This window comes from Oncorhynchus tshawytscha, unplaced genomic scaffold (genome assembly GCF_018296145.1).
Source record: "Oncorhynchus tshawytscha isolate Ot180627B unplaced genomic scaffold, Otsh_v2.0 Un_scaffold_2590_pilon_pilon, whole genome shotgun sequence".
NCBI lineage: Eukaryota > Metazoa > Chordata > Actinopteri > Salmoniformes > Salmonidae > Oncorhynchus > Oncorhynchus tshawytscha.
The window spans coordinates 386,392-399,702 of NW_024609800.1; the positions used below are offsets into that span (position 1 = coordinate 386,392).

At 52.1% G+C, this 13,311-nt stretch overlaps 1 protein-coding gene across 3 annotated transcripts in view; it reads left to right on the forward strand.

Moving 5' to 3' along the window:
• The window catches only part of prkar1b (protein kinase, cAMP-dependent, regulatory, type I, beta), a 207,807-nt gene that overhangs the window by 120,581 nt on the left and 73,915 nt on the right, over positions 1 to 13,311 (forward strand). For all 3 annotated transcript variants that reach the window (XM_042318321.1, XM_042318320.1, XM_042318322.1), the window contains one exon: positions 6,749 to 6,810. In XM_042318321.1, the coding sequence (XP_042174255.1) occupies positions 6,749 to 6,810 (62 nt within the window). The remainder of the gene's footprint in view (positions 1 to 6,748; positions 6,811 to 13,311) is intronic.

Below are 13,311 nucleotides of genomic sequence, written 5' to 3' on the forward strand. Positions count from 1 at the left end.
ACCTCTACCTCCACCACCTGTGGCTCTGTATCTTTGATATCCAGCTTCTTTTATTGTTATTATATATGTATTATATATTTAATATTAGACTGATGGTATGCAGCTGATTATGCCCGAGGGAGGGAGGCAAATACAGGGTGAGGGAAAGGGCGAGAGTAAGATAAAAAGATTGGGAGGGATAGGGAGGGATGGATATTTTCCTGTCCCTGCCCATCCCACTAGCTTTTATCTACGAAATGAACCAACACCATGCATTTAAACAACCTGTTTATTGTGCTGCAGAACTAACCAACACAATGCATTTAAACGACCCATTGAGTGTGTTGCCAACCTGGACTCATGAGTGGACGTAATATAGTAAACGTAAATCTATCTATCAATTTATGTTATGTTTTATATAGCACGCATTTATTTGTGGATGTCCATCATCCATTTTGTATGATATATTACGAATTGCAATTCATAAAATATGCTACAAATTTGCAATAGGTATGATATTTTATGAATTCCAATTTTTGGGGGCTAACGTTAGCTGGGCTAGGGGTAAAGGTTAAGGTTAAGGCTTAGGAGTTATGTTAAAGGGTTAAGGTTAGGGTTAGGGGAAAGGTTAGCAAACATGCTAAATAGTTGCAAAGTAGCTAAAATGTTATAAGTAGTTGCAAAGTTGCTAATTAACTTTTATTTAACTAGGCAAGTCAGTCAGATCTAGCAACGTTTCGGTTACTGGCCCAATGCTCTAACCACTAGACTACCTGCCTAGAATTCTCCGTGATGAGATTGGAACACACAACCTTTGTGTTGTTAGACGTTTGTGTTATACACCTACCCATCCACTCCAACCAACCACCCTCCTTTCATTTTTTGTCGTAGCATTTTACACTCATAACCGTATACATACGGGTTGAAACTGGCAGATCTGGGCACTGATAAAGGCCTACATTGGCATGCAGTGGCTGTACAGTAACATGCTAAACATGATGTCAGAGCTCTGGCTCTGTGCTTCACAGCGCTGTATGGGTTCTGACTGACATGATGTCAGAGCTCTGGCTCTGTGCTTCACAGCGCTGTATGGGTTCTGACTGACATGATGTCAGAGCTCGGGCTCTGTGCTTCACAGCACTGTATGGGTTCTGACTGACATGATGTCAGAGCTCTGGCTCTGTGCTTCACAGCGCTGTATGGGTTCTGACTGACATGATGTCAGAGCTCGGGCTCTGTGCTTCACAGCACTGTATGGGTTCTGACTGACATGATGTCAGAGCTCTGGCTCTGTGCTTCACAGCGCTGTATGGGTTCTGACTGACATGATGTCAGAGCTCGGGCTCTGTGCTTCACAGAACTGTATGGGTTCTGACTGACATGATGTCAGAGCTCTGGCTCTGTGCTTCACAGCGCTGTATGGGTTCTGACTGACATGATGTCAGAGCTCTGGCTCTGTGCTTCACAGCACTGTATGGGTTCTGACTGACATGATGTCAGAGCTCTGGCTCTGTGCTTCACAGCACTGTATGGGTTCTGACTGACATGATGTCAGAGCTCTGGCTCTGTGCTTCACAGCGCTGTATGGGTTCTGACTGACATGATGTCAGAGCTCTGGCTCTGTGCTTCACAGCACTGTATGGGTTCTGACTGACATGATGTCAGAGCTCTGTATGGGTTCTAACTGACAGAAGTTTTGGAAATTCACCACAGCACACCCACCTGAATGCACTCATGACTCCTTTCTGTGCGCACCAAAATGATGATCTGTTTCCCTGAATTGTGAAATCCTAACACTGTAATATCGTATTTTATGACTTAGAACCGTCTTTCAAATTATGCCCACCTAACCTAGATTGCGATTTATAATGGACCATTTTTCGATTCCATTAACAACAACAGTAATTGTGTGATGGCGGGGATGCAGGGTTGTTTTCCAAACAAAACAACTACACGTGTTCTTGCTGTATTTCATCAAATTAACTGATATTGGCATAAACACATTTAGCAGCTGTTATTGGGGGTGTAGCGAAATGCTTGTGTTCCTATCTCCAACAGGAACTGTGTACACTTTGTAGAGGTGTGTGTCCACTTGGAGACACCAGTTAGTCCTCTCACTCAAACCCTTGTCCACTTGGAGACACCAGTTAGTCCTCTCACTCAAACCCTTGTCCACTTGGAGACACCAGTTAGTCCTCTCACTCAAACCCTTGTCCACTTGGAGACACCAGTTAGTCCTCTCACTCAAACCCTTGTCCACTTGGAGACACCAGTTAGTCCTCTCACTCAAACCCTTGTCCACTTGGAGACACCAGTTAGTCCTCTCACTCAAACCCTTGTCCACTTGGAGACACCAGTTAGTCCTCTCACTCAAACCCTTGTCCACTTGGAGACACCAGTTAGTCCTCTCACTCAAACCCTTGTCCACTTGGAGACACCAGTTAGTCCTCTCACTCAAACCCTTGTCCACTTGGAGACACCAGTTAGTCCTCTCACTCAAACCCTTGTCCACTTGGAGACACCAGTTAGTCCTCTCACTCAAACCCTTGTCCACTTGGAGACACCAGTTAGTCCTCTCACTCAAACCCTTGTCCACTTGGAGACACCAGTTAGTCCTCTCACTCAAACCCTGGTCATTTGTTTGTCTTATGTTGCACCTACTCCACATTTTCCAGGAATATTTGTATCATGTTAATGAATGGACAGTATCCAGAGTATTTTCAGATTTCATTATCAAAAAATGTGTTGAAAAGTACAGTAAATGTAAAATCCTCATGAAATCAACACAACAGTGTAATGTTTGTATTCAGTCAGGTCAACTGTTGTGTCCTCACCTTTTATATTTTATTTATTTTATTTAACCTTTATTTAACGAGGCATGTCAGTTAAGAACAAATTCTATTTTACAATGACGTCCTACCCCGGCCAAACCCTAAACCGGATGACGCTGAGCCAATTGTGTGCCTCCTAATGGGACTCCCAATCATGGCCGGTTGTGATACAGCCTGGAATCGAACCATGGTCTGTAGTGATGCCTCTAGCACTGCAGGGTCTGTAGTGATGCCTCTAGAGATGCAGTGCCTTAGACCTTAGGGCTAATCATTTTCCCATAATCTCAGAACGGTTCCCTTTTGATTCCTACCATGATTATGCATAGCATATGCTTTTAATTTCTCTTCTTTAAGAAACATTTCAATTAAGCCCTATGCATATAGGCCAATTCCCATGAGTGTAAAGGATTAAGTAACCTTCTGTCTTATATAACCATACCAAACGTAACATATCATACTACTTTTACGTTTACTATGTTACGTCTAGTCTATGATACCAGGCTGGTGCTGCAGAGTCACGCTTCAGTTTCCTCATGTGGCTCTGAACACAGACACACACACACACACATACACTGTTAAAATGTACCAGCTGCAACAAACAGGTTTTTTAGTTTTGTTCAGCCACTCTTTTAGACAGTCAGTAGTTTCAGCTGCTCCTTTGATGGCATGGTGCACAACAAGCAGAACAAGCCACAACACCCACGCAGACCTATTAGGCCTATCCCACAACAGGGCTCTCAACAGAGGGGTAGTGACTTGGTAGTGACACAGGCCAGGACAGACCACTGTGGGGAGGTGAAGGTGGGGGTGGAGGAGGACTGGGGGCCCTAAACAGGACAGACCACTGGTGGGAGGTGGAGGTGGAGGGGGGCTGGTGGTCCTAAACAGGACAGACCACTGGTGGGAGGTGGAGGGTGAGGAGGTGGAGGAGGACTGGGGGCCCTAAGCAGGACAGACCACTGGGAGGTGGAGGGGCAGGAGGTGGAGGAGGACTGGTGGTCCAAACAGGACAGATCACTGGGAGGTGGAGGGGGTGGAGGTGGAGGTGGGCTGGTGGTCCTAAACAGGACAGACCACTGGAAGGTGGAGGGTGAGGAGGTGGAGGAGGACTGGGGGCCCTAAACAGGACAGACCACTGGGAGGTGGAGGGGGAGGAGGTGGAGGTGGGATGGTGGTCCTAAACAGAACAGACCACTGGGAGGAGGTGGAGGAGGGCTGGTGGTCCTAAACAGGACAGACCACTGGGAGGTGGGGGTGAGGAGGTGGAGGAGGACTGGGGGCCCTAAATAGGACAGACCACAGGGAGGTGGAGGTGGAGGAGGGCTGGTGGTCCAAAACAGGACAGACCACTGGGAGGGAGGAGGGCTGATGGTCCTAAACAGGACAGACCACTGGGAGGTGGAGGTGGAGGAGGGCTGGTGGTCCTAAACAGGACAGACCACTGGGAGGTGGGGGGTGAGGAGGTGGAGGAGGACTGGGGGCCCTAAACAGGACAGACCACAGGGAGGTGGAGGTGGAGGAGGGCTGGTGGTCCTCAACAGGACAGACCACTGGGAGGTGGAGGGGAGGAGGTGGAGGAGGGTTGGTGGTCCTCAACAGGACAGACCACTGGGGGTGAGGAGGTGGAGGAGGGTTGGTGGTCCTCAACAGGACAGACCACTGGGGGTGAGGAGGTGGAGGGGAGGAGGTGGAGGAGGGTTGGTCGTCCTCAACAGGACAGACCACTGGGGGTGAGGAGGTGGAGGAGGGTTGGTGGTCCTCAACAGGACAGACCACTGGGGGTGAGGAGGTGGAGGAGGGTTGGTGGTCCTCAACAGGACAGACCACTGGGGGTGAGGAGGTGGAGGAGGGTTGGTGGTCCTCAACAGGACAGACCACTGGGGGTGAGGAGGTGGAGGAGGGTTGGTGGTCCTCAACAGGACAGACCACTGGGGGTGAGGAGGTGGAGGAGGGTTGGTGGTCCTCAACAGGACAGACCACTGGGGGTGAGGAGGTGGAGGAGGGTTGGTGGTCCTCAACAGGACAGACCACTGGGGGTGAGGAGGTGGAGGAGGGTTGGTGGTCCTCAACAGGACAGACCACTGGGGGTGAGGAGGTGGAGGAGGGTTGGTGGTCCTCAACAGGACAGACCACTGGGGGTGAGGAGGTGGAGGAGGGTTGGTGGTCCTCAACAGGACAGACCACTGGGGGTGAGGAGGTGGAGGAGGGTTGGTGGTCCTCAACAGGACAGACCACTGGGGGTGAGGAGGTGGAGGAGGGTTGGTGGTCCTCAACAGGACAGACCACTGGGGGTGAGGAGGTGGAGGAGGGTTGGTGGTCCTCAACAGGACAGACCACTGGGGGGGGTGGGGGTGGAGGAGGGTTGGTGGTCCTCAACAGGACAGACCACTGGGGGTGAGGAGGTGGAGGAGGGTTGGTGGTCCTCAACAGGACAGACCACTGGGGGTGAGGAGGTGGAGGAGGGTTGGTGGTCCTCAACAGGACAGACCACTGGGGGTGGGAGGTGGAGGGTGAGGAGGTGGAGGAGGGTTGGTGGTCCTCAACAGGACAGACCACTGGGGGTGAGGAGGTGGAGGAGGGTTGGTGGTCCTCAACAGGACAGACCACTGGGGGTGAGGAGGTGGAGGAGGGTTGGTGGTCCTCAACAGGACAGACCACTGGGGGGGTGAGGAGGTGGAGGAGGGTTGGTGGTCCTCAACAGGACAGACCACTGGGGGTGAGGAGGTGGAGGAGGGTTGGTGGTCCTCAACAGGACAGACCACTGGGGGTGAGGAGGTGGAGGAGGGTTGGTGGTCCTCAACAGGACAGACCACTGGGGGTGAGGAGGTGGAGGAGGGTTGGTGGTCCTCAACAGGACAGACCACTGGGGGTGAGGAGGTGGAGGTGAGGAGGTGGAGGAGGGTTGGTGGTCCTCAACAGGACAGACCACTGGGGGTGAGGAGGTGGAGGAGGGTTGGTGGTCCTCAACAGGACAGACCACTGGGGGTGAGGAGGTGGAGGAGGGTTGGTGGTCCTCAACAGGGGGGGGTGAGGAGGTGGAGGAGGGTTGGTGGTCCTCAACAGGACAGACCACTGGGGGTGAGGAGGTGGAGGAGGGTTGGTGGTCCTCAACAGGACAGACCACTGGGGGTGAGGAGGTGGAGGAGGGTTGGTGGTCCTCAACAGGACAGACCACTGGGGGTGAGGAGGTGGAGGAGGGTTGGTGGTCCTCAACAGGACAGACCACTGGGGGTGAGGAGGTGGAGGAGGGTTGGTGGTCCTCAACAGGACAGACCACTGAGGGGTGAGGAGGTGGAGGAGGGTTGGTGGTCCTCAACAGGACAGACCACTGGGGGGTGAGGAGGTGGAGGAGGGTTGGTGGTCCTCAACAGCCAGTTGAGTTGTACAGTATGATCCTCTCTCTGCCCCCCTCCACCTGTCAACATTACAGTTGTGTCTGGGTGGTAGGCAGCTACACTATTTCAAAAAGAATCATTTGCATGTCTGAGTGACTGCATTCCTGCTCTTACTGTATGTGGTGGACTCAGGATGTGTGTTGGACGCTGCAGAGTTGATGACAGAGCTCCAGATGGATTGTGGGAGCTGGTGTGATGATGATGATGGTGTTGGCGATGAAGGGTTAGTGGTTTGCTTGTCCAGGTGTGTATTGGAAGTGGTTTGGCTGGGGCTGAGGTGCTGTGTGTGTGTCCGGGTCATGCAGAGTTCTCTGGGCTGTGTGTGTGTGTGTGTGTGTCTACCGTGTTTGTTTGCAGCCTGATCCCCTTCATAAAGGACTGAGATGAGAGCACAAACGGTTGTGTTGAAGGCTGCTCTTTCTCCAATGTCACACATCACTGGTGGAAAACACTTCTATGTTGAGGGGTGTGTGTGACGGACAAATGGCAATACTAACCACTGTTTTCTCTCTCTCTCTCTCTCTCTCTCTCTCTCTCTCATAGTGACATATTTGATGCCATGTTCCCTGTCATGCACATTGCGGGAGAGACAGTTATTCAGCAAGGTTTGTGAACATAATGTATAATGTGTTAACTCTGTAATACACACATGTACAGAACACATAGTAGACCTACTGTACACACTGAAACTACTGAAATTACCACACACACACACACACACACACACACACACACACACACACACACACACACACACACACACACACACACACACACACACACACACACACAGAGACTGTAGTACTGACTGTACTCCCTCTCTTTCTACCAGATGTCAGTGTGACTTCTTCCAAGTCTGACCGTTGTCACTAGTTACCACAGCCACAAAGTCTAAATTGGCCTTATCTGTAAAATTCATGAAAACAAAATGAAAACAATTCTTGCCTTAATTTAAGGTTAGTGTTAGGCATAAGGTTAGCAGTGTGATTATGGTTAGGGTAGGTTTAAAATCAGATTTTAAGAAGATGCTTTTTAGAAAAAGGCAGGGCCTTGTGGCTGTGCCAGCTAGTAACGACCCAGTCTAAGCGCAGCAGTCCAAGGTCTCAGTCTAGACATCCCATAGCCTTTCACGTTAAACAGAGACCATCTGGGTTCCCTATCGAACACAGACGCACAGACAAACACACACACGTAACCACACACTTACTGTAACCTCACACACACACACAGACAGACACAAACACACATAACCACACTTACTGTAACCTCACACACACACACAGACAGACACAAACACACATAGCCACACTTACTGTAACCTCACACACACACACACATACAGACAAACACACATAACCACACTTTACTGTAACCTCACCTCACACACACACATACAGACACAAACACACATAACCACACTTACTGTAACCTCACACACACACACAGATGGACACAAACACACATAACCACACTTACTGTAACCTCACACACACACACACAGACAGACACAAACACACATAACCACACTTACTGTAACCTCACACACACATCCAGACAGACACAAACACACATAACCACACTTACTGTAGCCTCACACACACATCCAGACACAAACACACATAACCACACTTACTGTAACCTCACACACACACACAGACAGACACACACACAAATCAAATCAAATCAAATTTATTTATATAGCCCTTCGTACATCAGCTGATATCTCAAAGTGCTGTACAGAAACCCAGCCTAAAACCCCAAACAGCAAGCAATGTAGGTGTAGAAGCACGGTGGCTAGGAAAAACTCCCTAGAAAGGCCAAAACCTAGGAAGAAACCTAGAGAGGAACCAGGCTATGTGGGGTGGCCAGTCCTCTTCTGGCTGTGCCGGGTGTAGATTATAACAGAACATGGCCAAGATGTTCAAATGTTCATAAATGACCAGCATGGTCGAATAAATAAGGCAGAACAGTTGAAACTGGAGCAGCAGCACGGCCAGGTGGACTGGGGACAGCAAGGAGTCATCATGTCAGGTAGTCCTGGGGCATGGTCCTAGGGCTCAGGTCCTCCGAGAGAGAGAAAGAAAGAGAGAAGGAGAGAATTAGAGAACGCACACTTAGATTCACACAGGACACCGAATAGGACAGGAGAAGTACTCCAGATATAACAAACTGACCCCAGCCCCCCGACACATAAACTACTACACACGTAACCACACTTACTGTAACCTCACACACATACAGACAGACAGACACAAACACACATAACCACACTTACTGTAACCTCACACACACACACAGACAGACACAAACACACGTAACCACACTTACTGTAACCTCACACACAGACACACATACATACAGACACAAACACACATAACCACACTTACTGTAACCTCACACACATACATACAGACACAAACAGATTAAGCCACACATTGGCACACACAGAGACAGACACAAACACACAGTATATAGTAGATTCAGGCAATAGGCACACATATAGGCGTGTACACACCCTCTCTCTCTCTCCCCCCCTGCTTCCCCCAGACAGTGCTCCTGTGGTGGACTCTACAGTATCTGTCCTAATTTGGTGATAACTAGGAGGTGGGTGAAGAGAGAGAGAGAGGCAGTGGGGAAGGGAGAGAGAGAGAGAGGCAGTGGGGAAGGGAGAGAGAGGGAGGCAGTGGGGAAGGGAGAGAGAGAGAGGCAGTGGGGAAGGGAGAGAGCGCGAGGCAGTGGGGAAGGGAGAGAGAGAGGCAGTGGGGAAGGGAGAGAGAGAGAGGCAGTGGGGAAGGGAGACAGAGAGAGAGGCAGTGGGGAAGGGAGAGAGAGAGAGGCAGTGGGGAAGGGAGAGAGCGCGAGCAGTGGGGAAGGGAGAGAGAGAGGCAGTGGGGAAGGGAGAGAGAGAGAGAGGCAGTGGGGAAGGGAGACAGAGAGAGAGGCAGTGGGGAAGGGAGAGAGAGAGAGGCAGTGGGGAAGGGAGAGAGAGAGAGAGGCAGTGGGGAAGGGAGAGAGAGAGAGGCAGTGGGGAAGGGAGAGAGAGAGAGGCAGTGGGGAAGGGAGAGAGAGAGAGGCAGTGGGGAAGGGAGAGAGAGAGAGGCAGTGGGGAAGGGAGACAGAGAGAGGCAGTGGGGAAGGGAGACAGAGAGAGGCAGTGGGGAAGGGAGACAGAGAGAGGCAGTGGGGAAGGGGAGAGAGAGAGAGGCAGTGGGGAAGGGAGAGAGCGCGAGGCAGTGGGGAAGGGAGAGAGAGAGGCAGTGGGGAAGGGAGAGAGAGGCAGTGGGGAAGGGAGAGAGAGAGAGGCAGTGGGGAAGGGCAGTGGGGAAGGGAGAGAGAGGCAGTGGGGAAGGGAGAGAGAGAGAGGCAGTGGGGAAGGGAGACAGAGAGAGGCAGTGGGGAAGGGAGACAGAGAGAGGCAGTGGGGAAGGGAGACAGAGAGAAGCAGTGGGGAAGGGAGAGAGAGAGAGGCAGTGGGGAAGGGAGAGAGAGAGGCAGTGGGGAAGGGAGAGAGCGCGAGGCAGTGGGGAAGGGGGAGAGAGAGGGAGCGCGAGGCAGTGGGGAAGGGAGAGAGAGGGAGCGCGAGGCAGTGGGGAAGGGAGAGAGAGAGAGGCAGTGGGGAAGGGAGACAGAGAGAGGCAGTGGGGAAGGGAGACAGAGAGAGGCAGTGGGGAAGGGAGAGAGAGAGAGGCAGTGGGGAAGGGAGACAGAGGAAGAGAGAGAGAGCATCCCAGCTGCTGTGTTAGCTACAGTACATTACTACAGTACATTACTACAGTACATTACTACAGTATACACTTCAGACTACTGATGTCACTGTTCACTGTCTGTACTCTGCTGCAGCTCCTGGCTGTTTACACCAAAGATATCTATGGTTTAACAGTATAAAAACTGAGTGTACAGGACATTAAGAACACCTGCTCTTTCACTGACAGACTGATCAGGTGAATCCAGGTGAAAGATATGATCCTTTATTGATGTCACTTGTTAAATCCACTTCAGTGTAGATGAAGGGGAGTAGATGGGTTAAAGAAGGATTGTTAAGCCTTGAGACAACTGAGACATGGATTGTGTGTGTGTGCCATTCAAAGGGCGAATGGGCAAGACAAAAGATTGAAGTGCCTTTGAACAGGGTATGATAGTAGGTATCAGACGCACCAGTGTCACAAACTGCAGTGTTGCTGGGTTTTTCCACAGTTACCTGTGTGTATCAAGAATGGTCCACCACCCAAAGGACATCCAGCCAACTTGACACAACTGTGGGAAGCATTGGAGTCAACATGGGCCAGCATTCCTGTGGAACGCTTTCAACAACTTGAAGAGTCCATGTCCTGATGAATTAAGGCTGTTCTGAGAGCAAAATGAGGTGCATCTCAATATTAGGAAGGTGTTCTTAATGTTTTTTACAGTCAGTGTATATAATGGATTATCCAGGTATGACTAAACTGTTATCCTGATGTAACACGGTGGCCTAGCCTAACCGTGGCCTAGCCTAACCGTGGCCTAGCCTAACCGTGGCCTAGCCTAACCGTAGCCTAACCGTGACCTAGCCTAACCGTGGCCTAGCCTAACCGTGACCTAGCCTAAACGTGGCCTAGCCTAACCGTGACCTAGCCTAACCGTGGCCTAGCCTAACCGTGGCCTAGCCTAACCGTGGCCTAGCCTAACCGTGGCCTACCCTAACCGTGGCCTAGCCTAACCGTGGCCTAGCCTAACCGTAGCCTAACCGTGACCTAGCCTAACCGTGGCCTAGCCTAACCGTGACCTAGCCTAAACGTGGCCTAGCCTAACCGTGACCTAGCCTAACCGTGGCCTAGCCTAACCGTGGCCTACCCTAACCGTGGCCTAGCCTAACCGTGGCCTAGCCTAACCGTGACCTAGCCTAACCGTGACCTAGCCTAACCTTGGCCTAGCCTAACCGTGACCTAGCCTAACCGTGGCCTAGCCTAACCGTGGCCTAGCCTAACCGTGACCTAGCCTAACCGTGGCCTAGCCTAACCGTGGCCTACCCTAACCGTGGCCTAGCCTAACCGTGGCCTAGCCTAACCGTGACCTAGCCTAACCGTGACCTAGCCTAACCTTGGCCTAGCCTAACCGTGACCTAGCCTAACCGTGGCCTAGCCTAACCGTGACCTAGCCTAACCGTAGCCTAACCGTAGCCTAACCGTAGCCTAACCGTGACCTAGCCTAACCGTGGCCTAGCCTAACCGCGGCCTAGCCCAACCGTGGCCTAGCCTAACCGTGGCCTAGCCTAACCGTGACCTAGTCTAACCGTGGCCTAGCCTAACCGTGGCCTAGCCTAACCGTGGCCTACCCTAACCGTGGCCTAGCCTAACCGTGGCCTACCCTAACCGTGGCCTAGCCTAACCGTGGCCTAGCCTAACCGTAGCCTAACCGTGACCTAGCCTAACCGTGGCCTAGCCTAACCGTGGCCTAGCCCAACCGTGGCCTAGCCTAACCGTGGCCTAGCCTAACCGTGACCTAGCCTAACCGTGGCCTAGCCTAACCGTGACCTAGCCTAACCGTGGCCTAGCCTAACCGTGGCCTAGCCTAACCATGGCCTAGCCTAACCGTGGCCTAGCCTAACAGTGGCCTAGCCTAACCGTGGCCTAGCCTAACCGTGGCCTAGCCTAACCGTGGCCTAGCCTAACCGTGACCTAGCCTAACCGTGGCCTAGCCTAACCGTGGCCTAGCCTAACCGTGACCTAGCCTAACCGTAGCCTAACCGTAGCCTAACCGTAGCCTAACCGTGACCTAGCCTAACCGTGGCCTAGCCTAACCGCGGCCTAGCCCAACCGTGGCCTAGCCTAACCGTGGCCTAGCCTAACCGTGACCTAGTCTAACCGTGGCCTAGCCTAACCGTGGCCTAGCCTAACCGTGGCCTACCCTAACCGTGGCCTAGCCTAACCGTGGCCTACCCTAACCGTGGCCTAGCCTAACCGTGGCCTAGCCTAACCGTAGCCTAACCGTGACCTAGCCTAACCGTGGCCTAGCCTAACCGTGGCCTAGCCCAACCGTGGCCTAGCCTAACCGTGGCCTAGCCCTAACCGTGGCCTAGCCTAACCGTGACCTAGCCTAACCGTGGCCTAGCCTAACCGTGGCCTAGCCTAACCATGGCCTAGCCTAACCGTGGCCTAGCCTAACAGTGGCCTAGCCTAACCGTGGCCTAGCCTAACCGTGGCCTAGCCTAACCGTAGCCTAACCGTGACCTAGCCTAACCGTGGCCTAGCCTAACCGTGGCCTACCCTAACCGTGGCCTAGCCTAACCGTAGCCTAACCGTGACCTAGCCTAACCGTGGCCTAGCCTAACCGTGGCCTACCCTAACCGTGGCCTAGCCTAACCGTAGCCTAATCGTGACCTAGCCTAACCGTGGCCTAGCCTAACCGTGGCCTAGCCCAACCGTGGCCTAGCCTAACCGTGGCCTAGCCTAACCGTGACCTAGCCTAACCGTGGCCTAGCCTAACCGTGGCCTAGCCTAACCGTGGCCTAGCCTAACCGTGGCCTAGCCTAACCGTGGCCTAGCCTAACCGCCTAGCCTAACCGTGACCTAGCCTAACCGTGGCCTAGCCTAACCGTAGCCTAGCCTAACCGTGGCCTAGCCTAACCGTGGCCTAGCCTAACCGTGGCCTAGCCTAACCGTGGCCTAGCCTAACCGTGGCCTAGCCTAACCGTGGCCTAGCCTAACCGTGGCCTAGCCTAACCGTGGCCTAGCCTAACCGTGGCCTAGCTCATCTTAATCTGCTGCATTTCAAATGTAGGATCAACCCCGTCGGTGTTACCAAGGAATCTGTGTCTGGGCAGGTGCATAAGGAAGACACCTTCTAATGTTCACGTCTAGGCTAGTTTCAAACTACTTTCTATTTGCTGTGATTTGAGGTTGAAAATGCCCTCAAATGACCCCAGCTCTCACACAACAGCAAGAACACACCATGTCAGAGAAGAGGCTCAGGCAGATCTTAAAACTCAAATTTTACTACAGTATTTAAGTAAAAAGTACAGATGAAGAATCTTAATTTGATCACAGTGTTGCAGGATAATGCAATGCAGGAAATGTAGAACTTGTAGTGGTATTTGAGGTCTAAAATGGCTTCTGAAGTTTGTAATTTCC